Source organism: Tetrao urogallus (assembly GCF_951394365.1).
Source record: "Tetrao urogallus genome assembly, chromosome: 4".
In the NCBI taxonomy this organism is placed as follows: domain Eukaryota; kingdom Metazoa; phylum Chordata; class Aves; order Galliformes; family Phasianidae; genus Tetrao; species Tetrao urogallus.
In genome coordinates, this window is record NC_136817.1 from 37,244,306 (window position 1) to 37,271,582 (window position 27,277).

The following is a 27,277-nucleotide window of genomic DNA, read 5'->3' on the forward strand; positions in this document are numbered from 1 at the left end:
TTCAGTTGCTGTAAGCAGTGATGGGTTTGGTTTTTTCCTTTTTTTTTTCTTTAAATCCATGGTTCAATTTCAAGACTATATTCAGCCTTGGTTAGTTATCTTCAGAGAAGCGAATATGTTTACTTGTCTGTTGAGTTTTTTCAAGTCTCATTCTTTCAGCTTTGGCAATCAACTGCAAACAAACATGAGAAACATTGAAGAAAGTTTACAAGAAAATTATGATTTAACTGAAATTACAATTTTGTTCCGCAATCATGATTGTAGTATTCATTGATTTACCAAGTTTTCTAAGAAAAAGATACTGTTTGAACAGAAGAGCTAATCTGTACATGCAGCAAAAAGCTAATGCAGCCCCAATTAGCTACATTTCAGTAGGGCCTCAGAGCATTCAAAAATAAAATGGGGCATCCCTTCCATTTCTGGACAGCACAGCATCTTTCATTCCAGTCCTTCTTCCTCCCACTGTGGCTAAAAAAACCTATGCATTAAGAAATCACAAATTTCCTATACAGGAAATTAAAAAACATATCAATTTACTAGATTCATGCTATCACTGACAAAATAAGATAAACAAGGTGACACACACACAAAAAAGCCGTATGGCTGCTGTGTCATTTTTTAAAGTAAGGTAGCAAAGACAAGAACACTGAAATCCTGAAGGAGAAGCATCCTTCACACTGGGAAAACAGCACAACACATCATAGCTCTGCTGAGAATTATTCTTAAAGAATAATGGTGTAGTTGGGAGAAGTATCTATGCTAGGAACCCTTACTCAAATCCATCTGACCAGAGGTCAGTATGTTGTTGGCTGCATTTCATGGCAGGCTGATAAATTTCCTACAGTATCTGGGTTTGTTTTACTTTTTCCACACCATTTGAAGCTGTAAGCGCTGAACTGCCATACTGCTGAAATTGCCTGCCTCAGTTCCCTGTCTGACTGCAGATTATTATAACTCATATCTCTGACCATGCTATTTTTTACTCATGGCAGTAATGCAGACTCTTTTCTGAAATGGCAGCCTTTCTTGCTTTGCAGCAGATGATCAGCTGGGACACCCATACATTACTACTCTGACACATGGCGCTCCTCATCAGTTCAAATGATTCCCGCAACACAACTTCAATCTGGCACAGGACATTTTTCCCACAGCTATCCAAACTTCGGGGAGATAGCCCAAATCTAGACTTCAGCATAACCTGTTATGTTTGTAGTAAACTCTGAATTTAGCAACCCACATTCCTGTAGGATATTTACACTTTAGGGAAAAAAGTCTCAGTAGAAATTCTTGCACACCATCACCTACTGAAGGTAAAATAATTCTTGTGCTTCCCTGCAAAAGTGACTGGAAATATATATATATAATTTTTCCCAAAATACCACCATAATTTGATAGTCTAACCAGTTTATTTCAGTTTGTTTCTCTTTCATGCATTCAGTTCATACATGTGCAGTCACTAGTGGTACTCAAGAAATTTCTTGGTAAATTAGAAAGTTAACTGCTCTCCATAAAAAAAGAAAGCATCAGAAATGCCCATGTGGAACATTACTAACCTGCTAGTTTTCAACTTATCTACTCTGTGACAACAAAGCATGCTCTTTCTTACTCCTGCTGACAACAAAACGCTGAGACCAACTTTAAAAGCATGCTTGTTTTTCAATTACCCATACTTGAACATACTTTTATCCAGAACACTGGATAAAAGGTGAGAAAACAGGGGACACTGGTGAACCTAGACATAAATCCATAAAGCACCAGCAGAAATCCACTTATCTGATGTAGACTAGGAGAATATCAGCTGGTGCTGAGGTCATGGGTGGGGGAAAGGAACGCGTGCAGAAAGCCCATCACAGAGTTTCTTTGATTTGAAGAGTATAAATGAAATTACTTACTATCTGTTTCTGTGACTGCAGCCAAAGCTACGCCCTGTAGACATTGCTTCTCATACACAGCACAGCAGTACACAGTACACTCTGCAGTGATTACAGCAGCTAGGAATCACACTGTACTGCTATTGCACTGTTTGCTATGCAGCAATGTAATTATACTACTAGTTATAACCAGTCCTCCCTCATCCTCTAACATGTAACTTATCTGCATTACATAATAGTCTCGACAGCAGGAACAGCTCAAACTCTTCTTGATTACTTACTTTCTCAACTATCCTCCAGAAATAAAGTCCATTTAAATATGTAAACAAGAATTACTTTTACTCACTGCTAACTTAAGAATGGACTAGGAGAAATAAGCTCTAAAAATGAATGAGTACAATGGGTCATTAATGCAGTGTATCACATGGAGAATCACAATCACAGAACAAAAGCTTAAAGATATTAACCGTCCAATTTATACCAGCAGATGTTTCTATACCAGCACCTCAGTGCAGGTCAAAACCTCAGATGGGAGTTTTTGCAAAAGGGCCTTAAGAACTCTCATTTTCAAGTAATCAACTCAGCATTTCTCATTGGAACTACTATTCGTGCCTCATAGAGCAGCTCAGCCTCCCACAGACATCAGCTAAAGCAGCATGCAGAGTATGCAGGTACGCCATTCAGAGGGACTTTGACAAACTTGAAAGGTGGGCCCGTATGAACCTAATGAGGTTCATCATAGCAAAGTCCACGGTTTTGCACTTGGGTCAGGGTAATCACAGATACATATACAGAATGGGAGAACAACTCTTCAAGAGTTGCCCTGTGGAGAAAGACATAGGGGTCCTGGTGGATGAAAAACTGAACATGAGCCAGCAGTGTGCTCTTGCAGCTCAGATGGACAACAATATCCTGGGCTCCATCAGAAGAGAGACTGCCAGCAGGGACAGGGAGGTGATTGTCCCTCTCTACTCTGCCCATTGAAATGAAGCCCCACTGGAGTAATGCGTCCAGGTCTGAGGCCCCCAATACAAGACAGACAGGAGGCTGTTGGATAGGGTCCAAGGAAGGCCACAAACATGATCAGAGGGCTGGAGCACTTCCCCTAAGAAGACAGGATGAGGGAGCTGGGCTTGTTCAACCTGGAGAAGGGAAGGCTGCAGAGTGGACTCACTGAAGCCTTCCAGTATTTAAAAGGAGATTATAAACAGGAAGGGAGTCAACTTTTTACAAGGACAGACAGTGATAGGACAACGGAGAAGGGTATAAGTTCAAGGAGGGAAGGTTTAGGCTGGATGTCAGGGAGGAAATTTGTTACTGAGAGAGTGGTGTGGTGCTGAAACAGGCTGCCCAGAGAGGCTGAGGATGCTCTGTCCCTGGAGGTGTTCAACACCAGGTTGCATGGGGCCCTAGACGCCTGATGATCCTTGGAGTCCCTCCAACCCAAGCCATTCTATGATTCTATGAAAGGGGCTTAATGTGTGCTCTAGAGTGGGATCCTCCCTTCCTCCTCTCTTATTAGCCCCCACAGCCAGTGCACAGGCAGGGAACAAATCAGTGTTGCAAAGCCCCTGAGTGTAATTAGAAAAGAACAGTATGGGCTGTGCCCAAGCATTCCCACTGTTCTCTACTATCCTCTTTTCCCATTTATTCTGCAAATTCTCACTTCCTCCTCAAATTCTTTTCACTTCTTCCATCACTCCCATCCTCTTGAACTTCATTCTTTCCTTCTGTGTAAGGACACAAAGCATAAGAAAGCTACAACTCCCACTAAAGTCAAGCACCCAGGCTGAAAGCATAAGCATACAGCATCTTCTTTCTTTGTGAGCAGACAACTTCTAATCAGTCTATGGAGTCTAAAGCTATGCACAAATTGCATAAGATTTGCTTGAACTAGTACTGCCCTAAAGAAGCATCTCTGACAAGATTTCCAGTCTTTATCACTTCAAGTTGTTTATCATGTAATTGAACAATAGGCTAAAGGGTAGATTTGGAAGAGCTAGAAGAAGCAAGCACAGAAATGACAATGAACTAACAAGTCTGGGGGCAAAGACAAATTATTATTAAAAAAAAAAAAAAAAAAAAAAAAAAGGGTTTATCACAAAACTGACATTGAATACCTTTTAATACTCCCAATATACCAAAGGGTGTCTAGATATCAGTCACAAATTATGGCGAACCTTTTAAGCTTTATATATTAATTCAAATATCTATAACATATTGCCTCCAACAGTGCTATAACAGTTAAGTGCTCATCTTAAAAAAAAAATATCTTGTAATGGACTTAAAAATCCTTAAAAGTGCAGATATTCATAAGGTAAAAGTATCAGTGGCATACTGAGCTGTACTTATGCATACATTTTCCTTGCTTTTACCGTGATCTTTGAATGAACCAACACGGGAGTACATTTGTAATATTTTATGTTGAAAATTCTTCCATAATAATGAACAAAGCAATACTTTGGTTTTTTGTACTATCTTTTCCTGGAATACAAGCTGCAAAAACTTAAACAAAGGGTTAAAAGCTCTTAACTAGAGCTAGACATTCTTTTCCTGATGTCTTGCTTAACAGAGTTAGCATTTAAACAGCATTTGCTAAGCTTTGAAGTTAACACCTCCCAGCATTGTAAGGTGATGGGTAAGGGGGAGGAGCAGGAGTTTGCATCCCTGCTGCTGCTATTGTTAAGCAGAACTGCGACAGTTTATATTTGCAAGCCTAAATAAAGGTACATTACTGGCCACTTTACACCAGTTTGGTCAACAAATACCAATAGTCAAAAAGATGAAGAAATAGAATCATGAGAGCAGGACACCTACAGTATGAAGTAAAAAACAGTCACTGGCAAAATACTTCTTTAAAATAAGGACTCATTTTAAAAACAACCTGAAACCGGCAGTACTCAGTAAAGAGCTCCAAAGTTTTATTTTTCACATTCATGGAGTCTGATATTGCACGTATTAAGGAATAATGGCTAAAATTCAAAGGCATCTCTTATACGTCCAGAAAATCAAATCAGCTATTCTGGAAAAATATGTTGTGCACATCTGTTATTAAGAGGACTACATTCATATATCCGTCAGATCTGTGGAAGCACATTTGGAGAAACAAGACAGTACAGCTTGAAAAGACTGTCTAATTAGATTTTTTTTTTTTGTAAATGCAGTATGTCTTTCCAATTATATAGGATAACTATGAAACTCAGTACTGTGTGCATTTATGTAGCATCTTGGAAACACAACTTGTCCACAAGTCTACATAGTCACTGTAAAACAAGGTCAGATGATTTTGAAGTTTTGTAAGCAATGACAAAGACAGGTTAAAGCCAACTTGGAAGCCTTATCTGTAATACATGTGTTGAGTAAACCAAGCAATAAAGCATCAGTGAAATACCGTTTGGCCCCTCTCTTCAGGGTGAAAGGTCAAACTCCCTTGATAAAGTACCCTTCATGCCTGGAAGTATCTTCTGTGGGCAGGAATTGGGGCTGCTCCCTGCCAAGTTCACTGCAACAATCTCTCAACACTGTGTCTGACGGGCACAATAAGGTCAAGGTTGGAAGAAAACACCAGATGAGCACTGAGTAAAATTATACAGCAGTGCTACAGAGAGTAAGATTAAGCTGTTTGACAGTGAAAAAATCCATACTCAAGCACCTTAGGTCTGCTCTGAGCTCAGTAGACGTGAGACAGTTTTAGTGTGGAAGCTGTTCAGCTACAGATGCTGGTAGCAGTACATGAATGTGTCTGGATTGGAACATACAAGACAGTTATGCATAGATTTGGAATTACACTACAATCACACCATCTTTCACCATAGTACAGACTTCTATGTTAAATGTTGTATAAGTGCTTGTGAGAAAAGGTTTTGTTCTATGAAATGTTGTTTATTGCACTAGACAAATGACCTAAAGAAAATGAAAGACTGCTTTATAATGAGCTCACCCAGAGGAGTTTTTAAAGGAAAAATCAGCTTACAAATTAATCTCATGTAATTAGCTCAGGGTTCAAACTTTTCTCATCTCCATAAAGAGAATCCTTGCATTTGGCAACTGGACTATGTCAGCTACATACTTTGTGGCTGTAAAGCCATGCTGCAAAGTAGGTAGAAGTTGACCATCCTTGATTAATTACAGATGCAAAGATTCTGAAAAAGCAGATAGTTTTCAACAGTGGTCAGTGAAGATGAAGGACAGAGCAAACAAACATAAATTACCTTTTCAGTACCCCGCTTCTTTTCTCGAGGCTGGTTTAGTTTAGCTTGTCTGTCCACTAAAATCTTCTGCCAGTAACGCTGTTCATTATCACCTTGAAAATCAAGTCAACATAATAGTATGTGAATACAGGTATTCAATATAAAAACATTGTGTTTGTGCTGGTAGAATCTTTTCTGACTCAGGTAACCCCATGCAAAAAACTGATTAGGGAAACCTAAACATCAGGTGTAATAAAAAAAAAAAAAAAAATCAGAATTCTGTTTCTAATTTTTATTTATTTTTATTAGGACAGCAAACAAAACCCTCTCCTGCCTATCACAAAATTGGTTTCAAAACAGATCAACGGAGTAACATTGTAGGGTTCAACTATTTTTTTCCCATTAATCTTTATGAACCCGATCCCTACAGATAAACAAGCCAACCCTATATAAAAGGCTGCTCTGGAACATTTGATCAACACTTTTTGGTGAACAGTGTAAAGAAAGACTGTCTAAAGAAACAAAGCTGACACAAGGGCTTGTGTTCTGTAGGTCTGGACTGGACCTTAATCTAAGTTACTACAAACTTGATTAACTTTAGGACTCTATTGGCAAGGCAGCTAGGTATTCCTGAGCAAGTATCTTCACAAGCTTCACAGAAAGAACTGAAGAAATAAGCAAACATCACTCTATACACTTAACTGGCAGGAGGAGCTCATTTTTTACTAACATTTCACCACAGTACTGAGAGAGACCCTATAAATCACTGGTGTACTTACTCTGATTTGAGTGGGCTATCAAAAAATAACTGCAAAATGACAATATTTGGCTTCATCACACATGTGTGTGTAGTTTTGGAAGATAGAAAAGGAGCAAAAATAGTTTAGTGGTTTTCTTCAGTGCCTGTCTTGCAGTAAAATAAGCAGTTTGCCCCCATTTCTTTTGGTGTGAACTGCAACTATGGCAATAGGAATTTTGTGGTGAAATGCCATACAGTCTCATGAGAAACCATCAGTTACCAGAAAGTCTCCAGGTTAACTTGGAAAGGGTTTCTGCAGAAATTATAGAATTCTCATAAGCAGTTCTACAGATATTTTAACTGCATTTTATGTACACTCAATCACAATAACAAAACATTATCACAAATGCTTAATATGTTGTCAGAGGAAAAGCACAGTCAAAAGTTCTATTAAGTCAAATATTACCAGGAGAAGTTCTGCTCCTGAAGTAGCAGGGAGCATTAAAGATTCCCTATTGTTATTCATCATATTCACATTTACACTACCAAGAAAAGCTGAAGTCCTCACTCAGCCTTTTGCATTTTTTCAAAAGCCTTTCCATTCTCATTTCAATGAACCAGTTCAGGAGAAGAAAAATTAGAACAATGAATGGAATGATCCTACAAAGTAGTATTTACCTACTCCCAGTCTACCACCGTGCTCTTTCATATAAGGAAAAAGAAGTACACGAAAACTATAGATTAGAATATTTTGGATTGTTTGGATTTCTGGAACACAAGACTCTGGAGGACAAATAGTCTCAGCATGACATTAGCAGCACTCACCAAGCCTAAACTTTAACTGTTATAGTATCAAAGTTAATGCTTTCATTGCAGTTGGTTCTTCTGTAATCCTTAATTGTTTTTTATGTGGGTTTACATCTATGCATGCATGGAACTGGGCCCCGTAAGGCTATGTAGGTATATAATGACATTTAAACCGATAAACAAGATAATCTCATCTAAATGATTTTTTCATTTGTATGTTTTGGTACACTTAAGAGGTTTAGTGTTTAGAATTAAAAAGTATGAACTCAGTGATCAAGTTTGACACAACTCCCAACTCCCCATCCTTTTCTCCTGCTCTTCACTTACATGAAGATGTTTCTCTACACACAGAAAAATATCTCAGTCTAAAACAAAATAAAAAATTTAACACCAGAGTAATTACAGGACAAAAAATACATTACAGCAAGTCTCATAAGTAAACCGGTAAACATTTTAGTGTTTCTATTTTTAAGAAGCATTACCCTGGCAGACATTATTCAACTTCCTAAAAAAAAAAATTAATTAGAAGGCAGGTGTTAAAGCGTAACCATGCTGAGGGTTTGGCATCTTTCATTTTAAATTCCCGTTAGTCATCAGAACGTTATAGTCCTAAGGCTGAAATGTGCTTTAAGTTCTATAGACCAAATCTGCAGAAGTGACAAAATCAATCTCAAAACAACAGAATTAAATTGATCAAAGTAAGTAAAGCAATTATTTCGCTCTAAACACTGGCTCAAAAACATTTACTATTTTACTAATTCCACTGCATAAAAAATTAAGATTTACAGGAAATGGATACATTAGCTAATAAAAATGCAGTCTGTCCCACAGTTACAAAGACGCTTAAAATTTTATCCATAAAGCTACCACAATAGTACACGATACAGATAAAGGATATGACCTATAGTCAGTCTCTGAAGCTGTAAAAAAACATATATATATTTAAATTGTCTCCTTCCACTAGTAAAGAAAACTGGTAACAAACAAAAAACCACACAAAATAACAAACAAGCAACAACTTACCGGTGAGAATTTCATATTTCCAGTTGTTTTTTATCTGTAGGTCTTTGTGAGATTTCATGACCGTCTGCGCATCCTCTGGAGTATTAAAACGGACATGACATTCTGTGTCTCCTTCTAGCATGTCAACATAAGCAACATCAGCCAGCACTGCCAAGGCATCCTATCAGGGTGTGTGAGAGCACAGACCATGAAACGGACTTCTGAGACAGTAGAGCAGCTATTCTGACCACACAGTTTATGGCACACCACTCATATTTTCATAAAAGGTTATAAAGTAGAAAGAATTAACTGTTTTCATAATTAAAAAAAAAACAAAAACACTTGTCTGATAGTTTTGAGTTAATACACTTTCTTAAGAAGGATATTACAGTTCTGAATGAGCCCGTAACTTTAATACCTCTATTAACTTTTCACTGTGCTCCTGAGAACTATTTTAAGCAGTAATTCCTACGGATTTTTTTTTCCCCAAGAACAATTTTAACTGATGGAACACTAGCTATTGTCCGTTTTGTTTCAATACTGTATCTGTACTGACATTCCTTAAAAAGAAAATAAGGTGTGCTGTAACACTGAAAAGTGTCATTCCAACAGAAAAATATTCAGCATCTTCCTATGGAAGGATTCATATGGAACCCACACATGCAAGCTCCTTCAAGGCAGATTATCTGAACAGTAAAGAAAACCAGGCCTTCCTATCTTTATGAAGTGATCTCTGCCTGAAAATTTTCACTAATAGCTGAAGGAGGAAGAGTCACACATGCTCTTTCAGATGAAGTACTTCACTTGTAATACCTGCTGTTATGGAAATTAACTAAAACCACACATTCCTAGTCCATTTTGTTCACAGCAGGCAGCTCAACTCGCTACTGTTCAAGAATTACTTGCTTTTAACCCCATCCACTACAAAGCACAACCTTAGAGCAAAAGAAAATTAAGTACCAAAATTTTTTGAGATCATTTGAGAACCAAAACTACTTTTCACTCTCAATTCTGGTAACTCAGTCATAGTTTAAAAAAAGAAAAAAAAACAGACTCACACTACACACTGTAATTGGCAAATACCTCTGAGAAACATGGGAGTAAATGGAAGTAGTAAAGCAAAAAATTAAAATATCAAAATAATATCAGGATTGCTCTGAAAAGATCTTTCGGGTGTGTGGAAGTTCCCTATGCCTGTCATACAAGATGAAACACAGTTAAAAGCTGGAAATTTCCTACAAAAAACCTAGATGCATTGTCTGGTGGCAACAGTGCTGTAGCTATGACAGACCAGGCGTAGAGGCAAAGTAAAGGTTTTTGGTAAGAGTTATACGTTTTATAGAGGCAACTGGTATAGGCACAAGTCAGCCAGGGAGCATCAAGTATAGTTTGCAGCTTGCACTGCCAACCTGAAAAACAGCTGGAACATCCTGCTGACTGTTGTTTCTACCAAGTACAGCTTATTTGCAATTGTATTTCTTCCTAAAAAAATTTCCTCACTTGTTTGGTGACAGTTTGTAAAATATTTTGCCTTATTTTGGAAGCCACAGCAATTACTGACAACAGCAAAGTCCACTCCAATCTTATTTTGTCTTTACTTTCATTGCCCTGGCATGTCTCCCTTAAGCTAAAGAAAAGAACTAAATTTGTATTATCTGGAAATACCAGACTTGAAGTTTATGATTTCAGCAGTAGCTGAAAACAAACTCCCCCTTACCCGACCACAGTGTGTTAAGTGGCAACACCAACTCAACTCTGTAAAATGTATTCTGCAGTCAAACTGAACCGGCCTTAAACATTACAATGACAACTACCACATTCTCTCAGTGCCTCCAGCACTCAGACTGCCTACAAATACCAAGGCAGATAAGACTGATTAAGTTGAAGCCTCATGTATCATCAATTTGTTTTCAGCAAAAAATACCCTTCCAATCCTGCTAATATTTATGCACACACTCAAGTTCACGCACTCGCAAGTAGAAAGCAATTTCAAACGAAGTACTCTTAGAAATGTAAGTAGTGTGGTAAGCTACCTCAGAACTTGTGTTTAGATCCATTCTCATTATATGTGGTCTGCATATTTATCCTAACACGAGTTAAAAACCAAAAGACTACTTTCTCATACAAAATACATTTTCAAGAAAACAACAAACCATCACATACCAAAACAAAAACAATTTACCACTATGGATTCCTTAATTTGATTTGTGGCACTAGCTTTGGTACAATTACATACAAAAAAGGGCGTACCCATCAACATCAAGCTCCTCTTCCTGAAATGGAAGATTGGTCTTAGCAGTGATTTACTTTTAACGATATTAACCACATTTTTCACACTGCAAATGGAAAGAAAGAACAGAAGGGCTGGAGGTAGAGGTGACAACTACTCATCCTCCAGAGCATTTTTTTTTTGCTATTATTTTCAGACTTGGTTGAAGTACTGAAAAGGCCACATTTTGTTTGAAACATTCTCTTTACCCTATTTTGCCATCCTAAAACCTTCGATTAACAGGTACTAGAGAGGAATCTATACACAGCTACAGGCAAGCAAACAACAAAAAAAATATCATTAAAACCTGTTTAAATCGTATTCCATATTCAAACATTTGGGGGGCACTGTAAGAGGAAAGGCTAACAGCTACCCTGAGGTTACAAAGGCATTACCTTGATCTGCTTCCTGCCCGGCAGGGGATCAGTGCTAATGATCTTCACAATTACTCCACTCACAAACTGGGGCCCCATTGTGTTAGCCTTGACAGGAGGGGCACCATCTTCATCGGTGGCTGATCAATTTAGAAAAAGGAGAGAAAAAACTTCACGTTTATCAGTTGGACAAGCCAAAGTCTCTACAAAAGCACATAAGCAAAGTGTTGTATACAGAAATGAAAAAAGTATATATTTTAAAATAATGGATCCAGATTCTTCAAAGTCATTATGTTTAAGAAAAAAAAAATTGTAGCTCCACAAGCACACAAGCATATTTTTTATTCTATTCATCACTGTCAATAATCAAACCCTGAATTCTATAGTGACTTAAAATAAGGGACACATTCGTTATCAAAGTTAGTAAGCAGGAAGAGAAAGAGGATCACGGGGGGGGGGAGGAAGTAAACAATCCTATTTCAGAAAAATATACAAGTAGAACCAAGATCATGCAACTTTACTTCTAGATATAAACCTGACCAAACTGCATTATAAGGCATTTCTGGATGCCTTAAAGTAAGAGTTTCATAAACCTTGAAAGAGATGGTTAAATGCAGGTCAACATTACATCAAGAAACTCATTCTTGACTTATTTCTCCAAGGCTTTTAAAATTACAATTGCCTAAGAAAAAAAAAATCTTTGTTTTAGAAGTGAAACTGGAGGTGTTCTTGCACCACTTGTTTGCTAATAAAATTCCTTATTCCTAAACCAATCTAAATGAGGGAAGGTTGGCATTCAGAGAAAACATCTGCGTAGGAATGTAAGTTTTATTTTTCTATGTTTCTGGAGGAGAAGCGACTTAAGCACTCTTTAACCATATAGAAAGAAAATGAAGAACAAACAGTTATGTTTGCCATTCTTACACTGAAGATTTTTTGGTGCACAATTATTTGTTTTCATCTCTCCCACGGGCTCAGGTTTGATTTGGGACATTGTTTTCTTTAAGGAGGCCATACTGGCTTTTTGAAGAGCCAAATATTCTTGCTTCAAATCCATCCATTCAGTCCTGTAAAGAGGCAACCCAGGAGAAGTATGTCAGTTGTAAACACAAAAACAATGTTTAGAAACTCAGACAAATCTGTCTTACAATGGCTTAAACTAAACTTGGCAAGTGGTAGAGATCTTTCCTATTAGAAGTCTCCTCACAGTTTGCCCATCTTCAGCTTTGTCCGCATCTGCGTTTTTAATTTTGCTTTGAGTATTTCAAGCAAGTTAAAACAAGATTAATCTCATTTGTAGAGTGACTCAAATTCATTACACGTTCAGAAAACATTTAGAATAGCGGTAAACTGTATTCTGCTGGAACTACAGAGCGCAAAGGCACTACATTCAGATTTAATTCAGAGACGGCAAACTCCGAATTCACCAAATTAGTTCAGTGAAACCACTTGTGTGTCACTATATTAAGAATCAGTCATTTACTTTCTAGAAAAATCATTGATCGAAAATCAACAACTGGTTAAACTCTCCAAAAGCCTACTGAGATAAGAACATTCCTTACTATTCAAATGCACTTTGCTTAAAAAATACCACCACATGGAAGCAATTTATATATTTACATACATTTAACATGGAGATGTTTCTGCAAACAGCTAGAGCTTTGCTCCACAGAAACACAATGCCTATAGTGCCACTGTGAGAACGACTCATTGTTACCCTAATCTGTACTATCAAACAAGCTGATAGAGGATTTTTAAAGAGGAGGATATCTTGTGGTAATGGTTTTAGCTGTTAACATTGACAACTGTATACTTCAAAAAAGCATCCAGACTCACCCAGGATCATACATTCTCAACAGAGCAAAGACATTAAAATAACAAAAGACCCACGTAATGATTCGTTGAGATAAAAAGGCAACACCATTCCATGGCAAGGTATGGTATAAATACAAGCACAAGGAGTTACTTGTTAGCTCGCCTCGAAAGAAGAGGAGACCGTGGGGAATGAATCAGGCAAGTATTTACAATGCTTATCCTTTTCTGATTATTTTTTTTTCTTTTACTTCGCTAAAATTTAAAACTTATTTCTTTGTATTTGTACTGTTCTCAGGATCCTGGTGGAAGATGACAAGCACCGCTGATAACTTATTTTTTTGTGGACCCCTTTTACTTTAACATGGAGGTGCTTTCTGTGATTTCACAAAAGTAAGTGCTTCCATGTTTTAGTAGAGGTGAATCCTGTTCTCAATTCTGAAGTGCCGTCCACGACTTTGTTCTTATTTTGGGCAAGATTTTTCTCCCCACCACAAGATTACTTGACTTGGGCAAAGAGACTTCTGGCCAAAAGCAGATAAGGACCAAGACAGTTCATGGTCTGTAGGTTCAGAAGAATTTTTAAAGGACTTCCTCCGCTTTAACATGGAGGTACCTGCTGCCTACAAAAGTAAGTGCTTCCATGTTTCAGTGGTGGTGGATCCTAATGTCTGAAACATTTTCCTAAGAGGAGAAAGAAAAGCATTACAACACAGTGCTGACATGGTTTATTGCAGCGCTGGGTGCATGAGATCTCCACCTCGCGTGCACCCAGCGCTGAAATAACCAATGTCGGCTTTTTAAACTATCATTTAGTTGCATGATTTGATTGTATTGTTACAGTAATTTTCTAGCAGTTTCTTTTACAGAAAGAAATACAGTCTTCCCTACTTAAGGTTCCCCACAACTTAAATGTGGATGTGCTTGCTTTGTTCTGTAAAGAAAGTGCTTCCATGTTTTAGTGATGGTGAATCCTTCTTCTCAACTGGAAACCTTTAACTGGAATGTTGGAACAGAACAATTTATTTGTGTATGGGGGAGGGAGTGTGGGGCTTCACAATATTTGTACCATAACATCTCTAGACAAGATTACTTCGTTTTCCACCTGGCTTCTGCATTTGCACCACACGTAGTCTTGTCTACAGAGCAGAATTAAGTATCCTAATAATAGTGCAGACAGAAGGATCCCCTCAACTTTAACATGGAGGTACTTGCTGGACACCTGAAAAAGTAAGTGCTTCCATGTTTTAGTTGTGGTGTCTCCTGAAACCCAACAGAAGAGGAACAGATTTTTAAAATCCTGGTGTTCTCAACTTCTCAACTACAGGCTAATACTGTTGCTAATATGCAACTCTGTTGTATAAAAATTGGAATTGCACTTTAGCAATGGTGATGGACTGTGAGACATGCACACTGAGAGATTCTTGTTTCAAAAGCATTGTGTAAAAAAAAAAACAAAACAAACCTTGTATAAACTCAGCATTCAAATAAAAAAAACGTGAAACTACTCAAATTTCCTTTACCAAGGTAGATAGAACTCATGGTAACTGAACATTGTTACAATTACAGCACTCCCAAACATGTTTACTGGGCAAAAAGGCCCCTACTACTAAAAACCCAAATGCAGACAGCAGAATAACAATGATAACAATATGAGGCTTAATTTTAATCTGAAGTTCCAATTTGAGATGGGGTTTAAACCAAAGGAAACCAAACCAGTGAGTTTAAATTCTTTCACTTAGGCTTGGACCAGCATTACACCATCACAAACTCTGCTCACAGTCAGAAAGACTTCGGTAGTAAGCCACATATTAAACCTACTTTGAGAGTACTCTGAGTGGAATAACTTCTTCACCCATCTTGTGTCTTTCTTTGTGCTTTTTCTTATGTTTCCTTTTAGATTTTGAAAGTGATGTGTCTTTTTTATCACCATCTTTATCATCTTCCACAGGAACTTCTAAATTAAAAATCCAAAAGAAAAGTTTAGTAAAAGAGGCAGTAGACAACTGCAAAGTTTCCTTCCCCCATTTTTTTTTTTTTTTTGCTGCCATTTCAAATAAAACATTACAATTTCTAGTCCACTTCCCCAGCTGAGATCTCTACCTGACTTTTCTTGCACAAGCAAATGCAATTGCAATGCAGCTTTTAATCTCATCTACTGCCATTTTTCCTTATCTCCTCTAAGAACTGAGACCATTGGTTTCCCTTCTTTTAACCTTACCTAGATTTTATCTATACTTTGTATCTTCAGTGATTACTGACCTTTGAACCATTTCTATTTCTGATGAGATTTAAATACTTGTCCCCTATTTTTTCCCTATTCTCCCTGTTGAAATGACTCATTATCAGGTTAAATTTCAACAGCAGAAAATCCCAAATATTCATAAACTGACTTTGTTCTGTTTCAACGACACCAATTTTTACCTACTGACTCAAGCAGAGCAATCCACCAGTTTGAACGTTACCAATCTTTAAAAGCTTACTAGCCTTCACGAATTGGGTTTCTTAACATATTTGTATTACACAGATTACACTGCAGAAAAAGCTGCCTACCTTCCATGAGGTTAGCAATTTGCCTATCCTAAACCTTGCCTTCATTCCCAAGCCATTCCCATTCCCCTCACACCCATCCATCTGTAACAGATTATGTCTGCCTCTCAACTACTCATTATAGATGATAGGCAAAAAAGAAAACATGCAGTGAACTTTACCATTAGAATCTTTTGGAGCTTCTGCTGTTTCTTCTGTTACAGGATGAACTTCATCCTTTTCAACTGTTTTCTTGACTTTTGCAATTGATATCTCACCATCTCCAGAACTACTTCTTTTTCTCTTTCCTGGCCTGCTTTCCAAAGGTATTTCTGAGCTTTCTGATCTGTCCCATTTTCTTTTTTCTCTTTTTGAGGGCTGCCTTTGAACCTCAATTCCCCCCATTTCTGAACATTCTGATGAAGTCCTGTGTCTTTTTGACTTGGGTGCTTGCTCTGTTGTAGTGTTCACATTAGATGATTCCTTTGCCTCTACAGCTGCCTGTACATTGCCTTCTTTCTTAATTTTGGATTTCTTTTTTTTCTTCTTTTTCTTCTCCTCTATGTAAAAAAAAAAAAGTACATTTACAACTGCTAATGATTAACAACTGAATTAGATTAACTGACCCAAGTAAACAGTTGTTATACCACTGGTCACGCTAATTATCTGAGATGTTAAATAGGTGTCTGCCCTCCACCATCTCAAGCTACACAGCTAAGATGCAATACAACCTCCCAAATTCCTTCCGGGCATTCTAATCAAAATAATCAAACTGCATGTGTGACAAGTTTCCCCAAAATACCCGTTTTCAAATTAAGAAAGGAATTAAGATGTTATGTCATTGCCTTCTTGTCTTTGAGAAGAAATGCACACCAGCTTCCAGGCCAGCCAAAAACAAACAAAAAGAAAACCTGCTGATTTATATTCCCAGAAAAAGGAGTTACTCAACAAAGTCACCCTAAAAACTAGCTGCCCATTAAAGAATGCTAACTTAAGTGGTAGGAAAAAAACTGCATTTTGTTCACAATACTTGCTTCAAAACTGTTGTGGGTAGGACGCAGTATGGAGCATTATGAACATCCTTTAGAGGGTTTAAAGCATTGTTGCTGTGTGACCTGATCTAGGTGTTCCTGCTCCAGCAGGGGGACTGGACTAGATGATCTTTCAAGGCCCCTCCCAATCCTTGATAGTCTCTGATTCTGTGATTGTTTAAATTATGTGTTTTTTTTCTTCGATATTTTTTAATCCTAACTGCCCTAATAGCGTAACAAAGAATAAGCGACAATAACAAGGAACAACTCATCAGTAGGTTAGAGAAAAATGTAGGAAGTTTCCAATGTCTAAGAAATTGTATCAGGTTATCAGAAACAAGAGGAAAAATGATTCAGTGAATCAGTTAGTACATGACCCTGCTATGCAGCTTCATATTACAGTAGCTATTTTCTATTGGAAATGAAATTCATGATTCTTCTTAGTAATATTCTCAAGATTTATGTGATCATTTATAGATCACGTAAAGTGAATTATTAAATAAGCTGCAAAAAAGTTCACTCTGCTATAGGCTGCTCTGTTCAAAGAGGAAAATTGTAAGAACAGTTTTCAAATTTCTCTCACTGACAATTTCAGTGAGGAATGAAAAACAGCACAAGGTTTCCTCTGATATCAGATGATCACAAGCTTACGTAAACAGCGCTGAAGTTCAAAAATAATCTTCCTCACGTCTGTACTTTTCTTCACAATACTAAATATTACTGACAATATCTGCAATTTGCCTTTTGCTAGTGCTAAGTGCTTAGATAATACTTCTATAGTCTGAAAGCCGTTCTGCTGGCATTACAATGACTAATGATGGTAGCTGGCAAGAGGGGAAAAAAGATACTGAACTTCTTATCAAGCAGGAAAACAAAAAAGCAGAATCCTCCCACATTTGAATTTTACAATTCCATTTTAAGCCCGCATTGGCCTAGAAAAGCAGCACTAAAAAAAGCATACTTCTTCAAGGTTAAGAAATGTGAGATTAGATTATAAGAGGAATCAGTTCGAAACTCTTCAGAGGCTGAAACACAAAGCATTTAGTCTTGATCCTACCAGCTTAACACTTACCCACTACACAGCTGTTACTTGTATTCAGTGCAGGGACAGGCTTATTCTTTACTGTTTTGGGAAAAATCCCAGGTTTCCGTGGTGCTTCTTCTGGAGGATTATTCAAAAACTTAAAAACAACACAAAATCCATCAATTAATTTAAAGAAATCCACGTCTTTTTTGTTAAGCAGGGAATCCCCAGTTCAAGTTAAAAGCAGCAGACGAATGTTCATTCAAGAAAAATGAAGCCCTCCATGACTTTGGACAAGTTCAGAGCTCACATATTTCACATCATTAGTGTGACATATTTGTGCCTCTGTCACTATTAGGATATTGAAACTTTTAAATTTTCAATTGTATATGTACAGACTGTTAACTTGGTGCATCTATGCTCATGTCAAGAAATTTAGTTAGCCATTCTACAGTTTTGGAGACCTCTAATTCTGTATAAGATGCCAATGCTAGCCAATAAAATGAGTTCAACTCTGCCACCCCCATACCCGCCAATGACTCTACTGAATCTCCAAATATCAGAATTTAAGCTATTAAGGATTTATGGGATTGATAGCAATTCTGAGGGGAAGAGATCAGGACATAACTCCTGCTAACTCAGGATTTCAGTTATGATATTTGAGACTTCACATAGCAAAACTTCTGTGCCCATATCACTGCCACACAAACAGGAAGAATGCTGACAGACAAGAGGTGCCATTACTCACCTCAATAGCTTTTTCCGCTTGCTCTTTAGTTTCAAATTCAACAAAAGCAAATCCCTTTGGGTCACCCGTAGATTTATACCGGGGTATGCTGATGTAAACTACGTTACCACACTTCCCAAACACCCTCTCAATCCAACTGTGATTGACATTTTTGGGAAGAAGCTCCTATAAAAATAAAAAGAAATCTTGTTTTCTCAGTGTTGCATTTTATCACGTGGCTTACTGCATCTAATTACAATTCTTCACAAAAAACATGTTTGATGTAATGTTTAAAAAAAACCTGATTTCAGTAAATATTCTTGTCAGGAGGTCACAACATTCAGACAGTAAAAAATGATCTGAAAAAATGGATCTCTATGCATTTACCTAATCTTAACAAATAATTTGTATTGAATTAAACAGGTTCATCTTCTTCCCTTGACAGAAACACCAAGGTCTCACACGTCACTGCATCTTGGGAAGATAAACCATCTCCATCCAGCTAAGATCTCTGAGAAAGCATAACTCTGCACTGTCAGTCAATGGTCAAAACTAGTCAGTGCAGAGCACAACGATTTTTTGTTGCTGTTTTTTGTTTTATATTGTTGAAAACTCAGGTATCAGACAATTTAATAATTCAGTAGGTCACTAAAGAGGTACTACTCAACAAGCTTTTCATTATAGCAACACATTCTAGCAGTATGCAGATGCAATGCCTCAGTTCCTAACAATTTTCCTTCAATTATCAAAGAAACATTGTTGTACCAATTCCTAAGAGACTAAAACATACACAATTTAAAAGCAATACTCCCAGCTTCATGCCTAAATAAAGTAACCTTTTTTTTTTTTTCTCTCCATGTCAAGTTACTGCACTCAAAGCTCTTTGCTCTAAGAAATGTTATCATTCTATTTGGATAGAAAACTCTTTGCATGAACTTCGCCTGTTTAAGAAAAACATTTCACTGTGGTTTTGATCTAATATTGAAAAGCTAAATTTCTTTGAAATGATCTTACGATCAGTGACTTTATTTTTAACATACTTATGCTTACATATGCTATTTTTGGGTCATACACATCTGATAAGCTTTTTATAATATTTTTCAAGTTTGAAAGCTTGTGAGATGCATACAATTTATCATTTCAAAGAAACAAAGAAAACTCCTCAAATGAATAAAAACTGCTGAAAACACAAACTAATGAACCTACTGCTCCTTAAAGGAGCACTGCTCCCCCTCATGGCTGAATGAGTAAAATGGCTTAACAGTTTTGTAATAACAAAATAAAGGGTGGGCATCTTACACGCTAGTTTTTTAAAACGTGAACAACAACAAGCAATACCCCTCCTGCCCTCTCCAAAAAAAACCAAAACCCCAAAACAACAAACAACAACAAAACAACTCTGTACCCTCTTTGGTGGTAAGGAGAGGATACTGAATTGCTACATATTCTCCAAATAAGATTTAAATGAATTAAATAAATTACAAAACACATGTTATTTTGTAACACAAAACACAAGCTATTTTGGCCTTATAGAAGAAGTTAAGATTAAAGAATACCCGATTAACTATGTAGTTAGGTTATATCACTCAATAAATTGAAATATCTTCTCTGAAAAGTACATACAAACAGCATCTGAGAAGTTCCTGTCATCACAGCAGAGAAATACCACAACTGGCAGACAGCACTTCAAATAAGTGGCAAGACTTTCTGGGTTTTTGTTAAAGAACTCAACAATCAGAGTAAGCCAATTTCTCTTTACCTGGATGGGCTGGCAATTCGGACATGATTATTACTCATCTTCAACACAGGAAGCTTGGCGCCTGCTCGAAATTATTAACTGCAGGAAGACCTAGCTGCTAACAGCTATGGGAATAAACCTCAATTACAACAGCCGCAAAAAGATCACTTGAAGGCCTTCATACTGGCTTCAATTCTATTAAAAATGCACAAGACTCTTAAATAAGTGACAGTACAACCATCAGATCTCTTCCCTCGTTACCACATAAGCAACTCAACAATATGATAATAGTAGATCTGCTCTGAGATCTAAAATATCATGCTGAGATGCAGCATAAGCTATTTTCATTTACTTTATTGCATGATTTAACTAGTAAGGTTGCCACACTGTGCTAGTATTTAAAAATGCAACATTAACATAAGATTAGTTCACTTAGATAAATCCTGCAACTAAAAGAATGCTAATGCTACAAAACCAGAAGCGCTTGCAGTAACAGATTTTATAGATTGCATTTTATGAAGCATGCCTGATTGTCTTCAGCACTTGCTATTTGACAAAACTATTATTCTAAAGATTTGACTACATTAATATACTTCATAAACCACTGTTACTCCTCTAGCAACATTAATCAGAAAAGCCCAGTTAAAGCAGTAACATATGAATGAAAATACAGCATTCCCAAGCTTGGATATGAAATGGCTCTGCTCAGCATTTTAAATCAAGACAGTATTAGAAGCCAGCATACCACACTAACTCCACTCCTTTCTTGTCCTGGTCTCTGGTAGTGATCACTTCCTTTCTCTTTACTTCCTTTACTCTGCACAAGCAGTAGTAGTAGACCTGCCTGTGCTAATAAAAATAATAAACGCACAGGTATTTCCAAAGCAAAAATCTTTATTGCATTGAAAGTATATATTAAACCTAAGCTAAGAGCCTCATCTTTACAAGTTCAGTGCATCTACAGTACATCTCTCCCTCTCTCCTTTGCACTGCCTTCTTTTCTTTTCTTTTTTTTTGAGGAAAAAAAAAAAAAACAACCCTATGTTTCCTGTATTAAATCAATGATCTTGTTAAAGGAAATCCAACTTCTAACTATGGTAAAAATACGTGGCTGCTTTATTGTAGGTGTCATTGTTATTACCATAATAATTTGCAATCATATTACAGCTTTAAAAATATACAGTGGTTTTTGCACTCCGAAAGACTTTGCAGTGAGAATGTAAGTTTCAAGTAGTTGCTATAGCTGGAAATAAAGTGCTGTCACACATGAGGATAATAAAACAAGTACAACCTTACCACATAGACTGTACGACTATCCACATCCTTTGGTTGTTCACCCAGTGGCTGGCGTCTTCTAATCCTAGTTCCTTCTAAGTCCAACTAGAATTTAACCGGAAAAAAAAGCATTTTCTGTAAGACTGATTACTTCAGTTCCACTCTAACTACTAATCTAAGAGCAGCAAACACAAAGGAGTGAAATATTAAACACTCACCTCTACAACAGATGAGCTTTTAACAGCTCGTGCTATCAATTTTCCATCAGTAGTCAATTTTTTCATTTTGTTGAAAGAAACAAGAAGTGATATGTCAACGTCTGAGGAGAAAAAAAGGGGCACATGATGAAATCAATGCAATCTAGAAAGCCTTACTTGTGTGTAATAACCAGACACCAAGAACAAGCTAGAATTCCCATGAAAAAAATGTGCAAGTCATAACTACAGCATGCAATCACACTGCATATTGATGAGGATTTACAGAAAATTGTTACCATCAGAATTCAAATTTCAAGGAATTCTACATTTAACATTTTGTGCTAATCTATCAAAGGAATTTCCATCTCCTCTTTTACCTTCCAAATGATAACTGTCCTTGAAAAGAAAGGAAGGAAAAGTCTTTCTGATGTACTTTTACAGTACAGAAATAATTTGCCTTGAAAACATGCTTCTCCTTCAAGGACTCAACTGAGTGTGGAACCTAACCTTTCCAATACAGAAGAGGCCCTGCTTTTACTTTAGCTAGATGAGTCATGCTACTAACATCTGAACAGAAAATTACACAGTATCAGTCTTGGTTAAAAATTGTTCAAGACATCCAAACTCTAATACCCATAGAAATTGTAAAGACTGCTCCTCTGAACATCTTTTTTTTTAAATGACTTCAAGTTCAATGCAATTGAGAACTCCAACAAGTGATAAGAAGATTAGACTTCTCACACAACACAGACAGCCTAACAATTTATACTTCAAGCAAGTATGGAGTCCTTAAGAAAGCAAAGTAAGAACACTTATGGAGTCTGAAATACATTATTTCTTTTGCTGGAAAAGCACTGCCTCTCTCTATAGATATAGCACAACTGATGTCATCATCCATCTGGAGTAACACAATTGAGCAAATACGTTCAATACAGATCTTAATCACAGATTTACTGTTCTTAAAACAAAAAGCAAATACTTGCAGCTAACGTGTAAATTAACTTCTGCTTCAGAATGTGTCAAGTACTTCCAAAATCAAGCTCCATCTCCTAATCTGAAGTCAAATGAACCTTGTCAAAAACTGCCAGCAGAAAAGAGACCCCTAAAAGCCCTACAAAAGCAAATGCACAATCTCTCACATATCAAACTTGTCCAAGAAAGAGGAACAAAGTATATCAAACTGAAAAAGTGGCATTCACATTCCTGCATACATCTATCCTACAATTCAGGTACTGTACATCTAAGGGAAATAATGACCCTTGTTTGTTTGCTCATGCTATTAATTATACTAAAAATAACTTAAAAAAAATCAATTCAGATCTCTCAGACAATCACTACATCTGTTGCAGATGCTTCTGACTCACTTCTACAGCTGGTGGTAAAGGAAAGCAGAAAAGGTACATGCAAAAAACTATTAACAAAGTCTAATGCTGACTTGCAGTACACAACTGCTTTCTTCCAGACAAGCAGACATGAACCTAAAAATTGTAACATCACCTGCAATATAGCAAAGAAGAAAATCAAAATCACATCTGTTTACTGACATGCAATTAATACAAACTTACATCCATCTCTGGACTTTTCTATTTGTTCTCGAAGAAATCTATCTTTGTGGAGATTAACATCGCCAAACCAGAAATCCACCTGTTTAGCTATATCTGCAAGCACCTGTTTAACCCTCGACCTCTTCTTTTTCTCCCTCTCTTTCTTCTGTTCAGTGCTTTCCTCTTCCATGGCTTTGTCTCTTGCAGCTTCAGTCTCCATTCCCGTCATTCTGTCAATCAAAAATTAAATATAACCTTTGAGAAAATCAAAGTAATGTTACGGCATGGAACAAACACTGCACCTCCACACAGTAATTTTCAGAACTTTTACCACATGTTAAGGAGCTTAGCTTTATGCATTCCCTATAATAACATGTGTCATTCAATACTGCGTAGTGTAGAAAAATACCAAGTACAGAGAAGGTGAGAAACTTCAGGTCACAGAATAACTGTGTGGTGAAGATTAAGCTGAAACCCAAGTCTCACAGCTCCCTGCAATGCCTTCTAGCCACAGCAATTCACTGCAGGCAGGTTGCTGCCAAACCACAGTCTTCCCATTGAAAATTTGTTCTATTTTGTTAATCCAGAATGCTTCACGAGCAGCCTGCTCTTCCCATTAGATTACTAAAGAAAGCTTTTGAATTTCAGCAAGTCATGTCATCTACAGTTTTTATTCACTGTCAGAAAAGCAAGGCTATTAACAAATATGTTACTGAATTATTTGAAGTACCTGTGGAGATAATTAAATGTCCTTCAATAAGGCAAATTCCTCATTAACAGAGAAGGAAACAACCTGTTAAAGGACGTTTACAAAATCCATCTAAAAGTAGATCTTTATCCCCTCAAGTAAATAAACTTTCTTAGATCTGAAAAAGGACAGAAATCACTTGATCTTTACACCTTCCCAAGTGTCCCCGTAGAAACCATGAGAAAGACTCCCCCCCCCCCCCCCCAAAAAAGGAAAAACAATACAAAGAACTACAACTCAGAAACTACCCTTTTATGTAGAAGACAAAGTAGGATAAAAAAAAAAGCTAAGTTATCTAGGCAACTTCTAAACAGGCTGGCCCCAAGGACGACACTCAACAGGCATATATTGTAAACCCAGTGTTTGCAAGCAGGTGACATTAACACACAGCTGCAGATGGGCTCACTGCAAGAACATACAGTAAAATCTCCAAATAAAAAGCATCTATTAACCTTTAATACGAAATACAATTCCCACCCTTCTTGTAAGTCCAGGTGCCATTCAGTAAGTGTTACACTTAAACATCTTTCTTTGGTTGGAGATCTTTCACCAAGAGTCACTGATTTTAATGGCAAATCAAGTTCTGTTGGAACTTCTTACCCCAGTCCCTACAATAACGGACTAAACCGTAGCAAGGTGACTTGAAGTTACAGCTTTACTTGGAAAAAATATCAAAACTTCTACATAGATCAATTCACCATTTTTTGTCTCATGTCTGTTCGCTGGAGGTATGCAGTCATCCTAAAATGCCAGTCAAGAGTACTTTAGTCAAGCAAAAGCAAAGCAATACCGGCAAAAGCAGACAGCTTTTAAAAACAAAATTAACACAAAAAATAAAGCAATTAATAAGGAAATCATCTTTTGAAAGACTTTTCAGCTCTCTGTACACAACATAAGGAAACAAAAGTACAGCCATCAGAGAGGAAGCTGACATCTGCAGCAGGACAACAGCAATGGAGATGGTCTTCAAATTATTGTGCAAATCGCACCTCCTTAGCCGGATGTCATTTCGCTCCCTGCTGTGAGCTAACCACTCAAGACAGTGAAAGAGCAATTACCTTGAAAAGATAAGCCAGGTAGAACTCCCAACTGAAGTTCAAGCTACATTCGAGCCCTTCAGCAACTTGAATTAATTATCAGCACTGCATACCACTTCGCTGAAAGCTACAGCGAGTTACACCATTACAGGATATTTTCTTTAGTCGAACAGTATTTTATGACCCCACTAACACATAACAAATACGGCTTATGTACAGCAGAGCTATATTTTAAGAAGCTATCTAAAGCATTTCATAGGTTTTGAGTCATTTGGGAAACACAAACAGCTACAAGCTGTATCCTGCTCTGTTTTGCTCCTCCTCCACCCCCATACCCACTTTTAGGCGCTGCTTTAGGAATAAAGCTTTGCAAACATGGCTTTGGGGAGCCTGGAGCCGGAGCAAACGTCAGCTATGAATCTATTACTGGAATCTGTATACAATCTTACTTTCAGTAGTGAAATACACCTGAGTGTTCACTGAGATTAAACTCAGCATTTAAGAAAACTCTGCTGATAGGAAAGCATATCACTAACTCATGAAACTTGCTTTTTCAGCGGTATTCTTTCAGCTTGCAATTAATCTTGCAGATCTCAACGCAGAACGCTGCAATGTCAAGGTGTAAGGCAGTCCATGCTTTTGTTGCCTTGCCAGCCTCACAACTGCAAGCACTGTTCCCACAAACAATGCAAATCAGAAGAAAGCAAAAGCTGAAGTCGAGATTTCAGTCTATAAAAACAATACCGCTACAGCTGTTAGTTTTCCTTAACTGAAATTAAATTATCAGTGTCTGCATATGGAAGAAAGGAACCAAGAAAAGGAAGAATAACTCATCAGAGGGGAAAAAAAAAGCTAGATAAACAAAGATTATGTAAATCAAAATGATATGGCTTCACACAGATCTGTGATGATATACTTACATCCTTTTAGAAGGGAAATATCGAATTACACTAGCAGTAAATTGCACAGAAACAAATTTCAAATTTAACTTCTGTTACAAAGACACCTAAAGAAACGTGACAACATCTGTCATACAAAGTGAAAGGAACAGGGGTCCAGTTGTAAAACATCTGCTTCTGTGATATCAAGCACCGATATCAAGCTTGCTTGTTTACTGTGGGCCTTTAAGCATCAAGAGGAGAGGTTGGACCATACAAAACATGCTTTATACTATGAATGCTTCCATACTAAGCGATAATAATTCCTTTTCTGGACAAAATAAACAAAATAAATGCAAACATTCAGCATACCTCTAACTGCTTTCAGAGATGTACTCTGCAGACCGCCCCGGGCATTCCTTGCTACACCTCTCTGAATTCACTTCCTACCCTGTAATTTCAACCTACAGAAAATGACGAAGGTCGGAAGATGTCACACAAGGACCTGCACAGCTTGCTTCATAATCTATAATCAACAGATCCTCCAGCTTTTTCACCGGTCCAAGGAATGAACCCAGTATAAGCTTTTAAAGTGACAGCGGAGCTGTTTGCCACCTGTCACAAAACACGGCGTGGGCTGCGCCTGGGAGCAGCGCACACGGCGGTCCTGCCGCGCTCAGCCCGTCCCTCACAGCTCCCAGAGCCGGGCAACGCCAGCTCTTCTCTCACTTGGTACACACTCCTTCCTTGCGCCTCGTTCTCCGCCGAGCCAGGGCAGCTCTTGCACCCGAGCAGCAGCTATATTACGGTGAGTTTCTCCTGGACGTGCGCACTGGTTTATTTACAGAGGCAGAGCAGGAGCGGAGCAGCAGGCAGGGTACGGGCACACGCAGAGGAAGTCGCGCCGATGCCCCGTTAGCGGCTGCTGACAGACTGCCCCGGAGGCACCGCAGAGCCTCGCCTCCTTTCTTTCTCCCGTTTCAAACAAAGGAAAGAAGCAGACTTTCCTCTCTATGACTTAACGGTTGCCAGCGGGACCAGCCAGCTACCTATTCCCAGGGAACACAGGTGGTGCGGGCCGATCGCGGCTCTAAGGACGGGCGGAACGCCTCAACCCGCCGCCCCGCTGTCCCACACCCAACGGCGCGTCGCCGCCCCGCCCCGCGAGCTGCGTCCCACGCATGCGCGCGGCGGCGGCAGCGCCCCCTTTTTGCGCCGTTGCAACCGCCCCCCAACGGTCACCCCCGCCGCGCGTTACTGACCTGCCGCGGGGCGGCGTCGCCGCGGGGATGCTGGGCCGCACCCCCCGCCTCTCGCAGCCGCCTTCTTCTCCCTCTTCCGTTTCTCAACCGTCACTGCGGGCGCGACACTCGGCCCCCGCGGAGAGAAAAGCCCCGCGGAGCGACGCGCGCATGCGCGAAGTAGGAGCGGCCGCGCCTCGCGTGGTGCACGTGATTTCCTCTCGGCGGGCGGGGTGAGGCGGGA

At 38.3% G+C, this 27,277-nt stretch overlaps 1 protein-coding gene across 1 annotated transcript; it reads right to left on the bottom strand.

Annotated features, from left to right (window-relative positions):
* On the bottom strand, positions 1-27,206 carry LARP7 (La ribonucleoprotein 7, transcriptional regulator; the record flags this gene model as incomplete). Its single annotated transcript, XM_079534876.1, is given in 14 exon segments — positions 1-172; positions 6,083-6,174; positions 8,631-8,790; positions 11,274-11,392; positions 12,156-12,319; positions 14,886-15,021; positions 15,776-16,153; positions 17,697-17,805; positions 18,397-18,561; positions 21,410-21,493; positions 21,607-21,707; positions 23,151-23,359; positions 27,055-27,137; positions 27,141-27,206. Coding segments are annotated over 14 exon segments (1,947 nt in total). The 3' UTR covers positions 1-91.
* Positions 27,207-27,277: the final 71 nt, after the last annotated feature.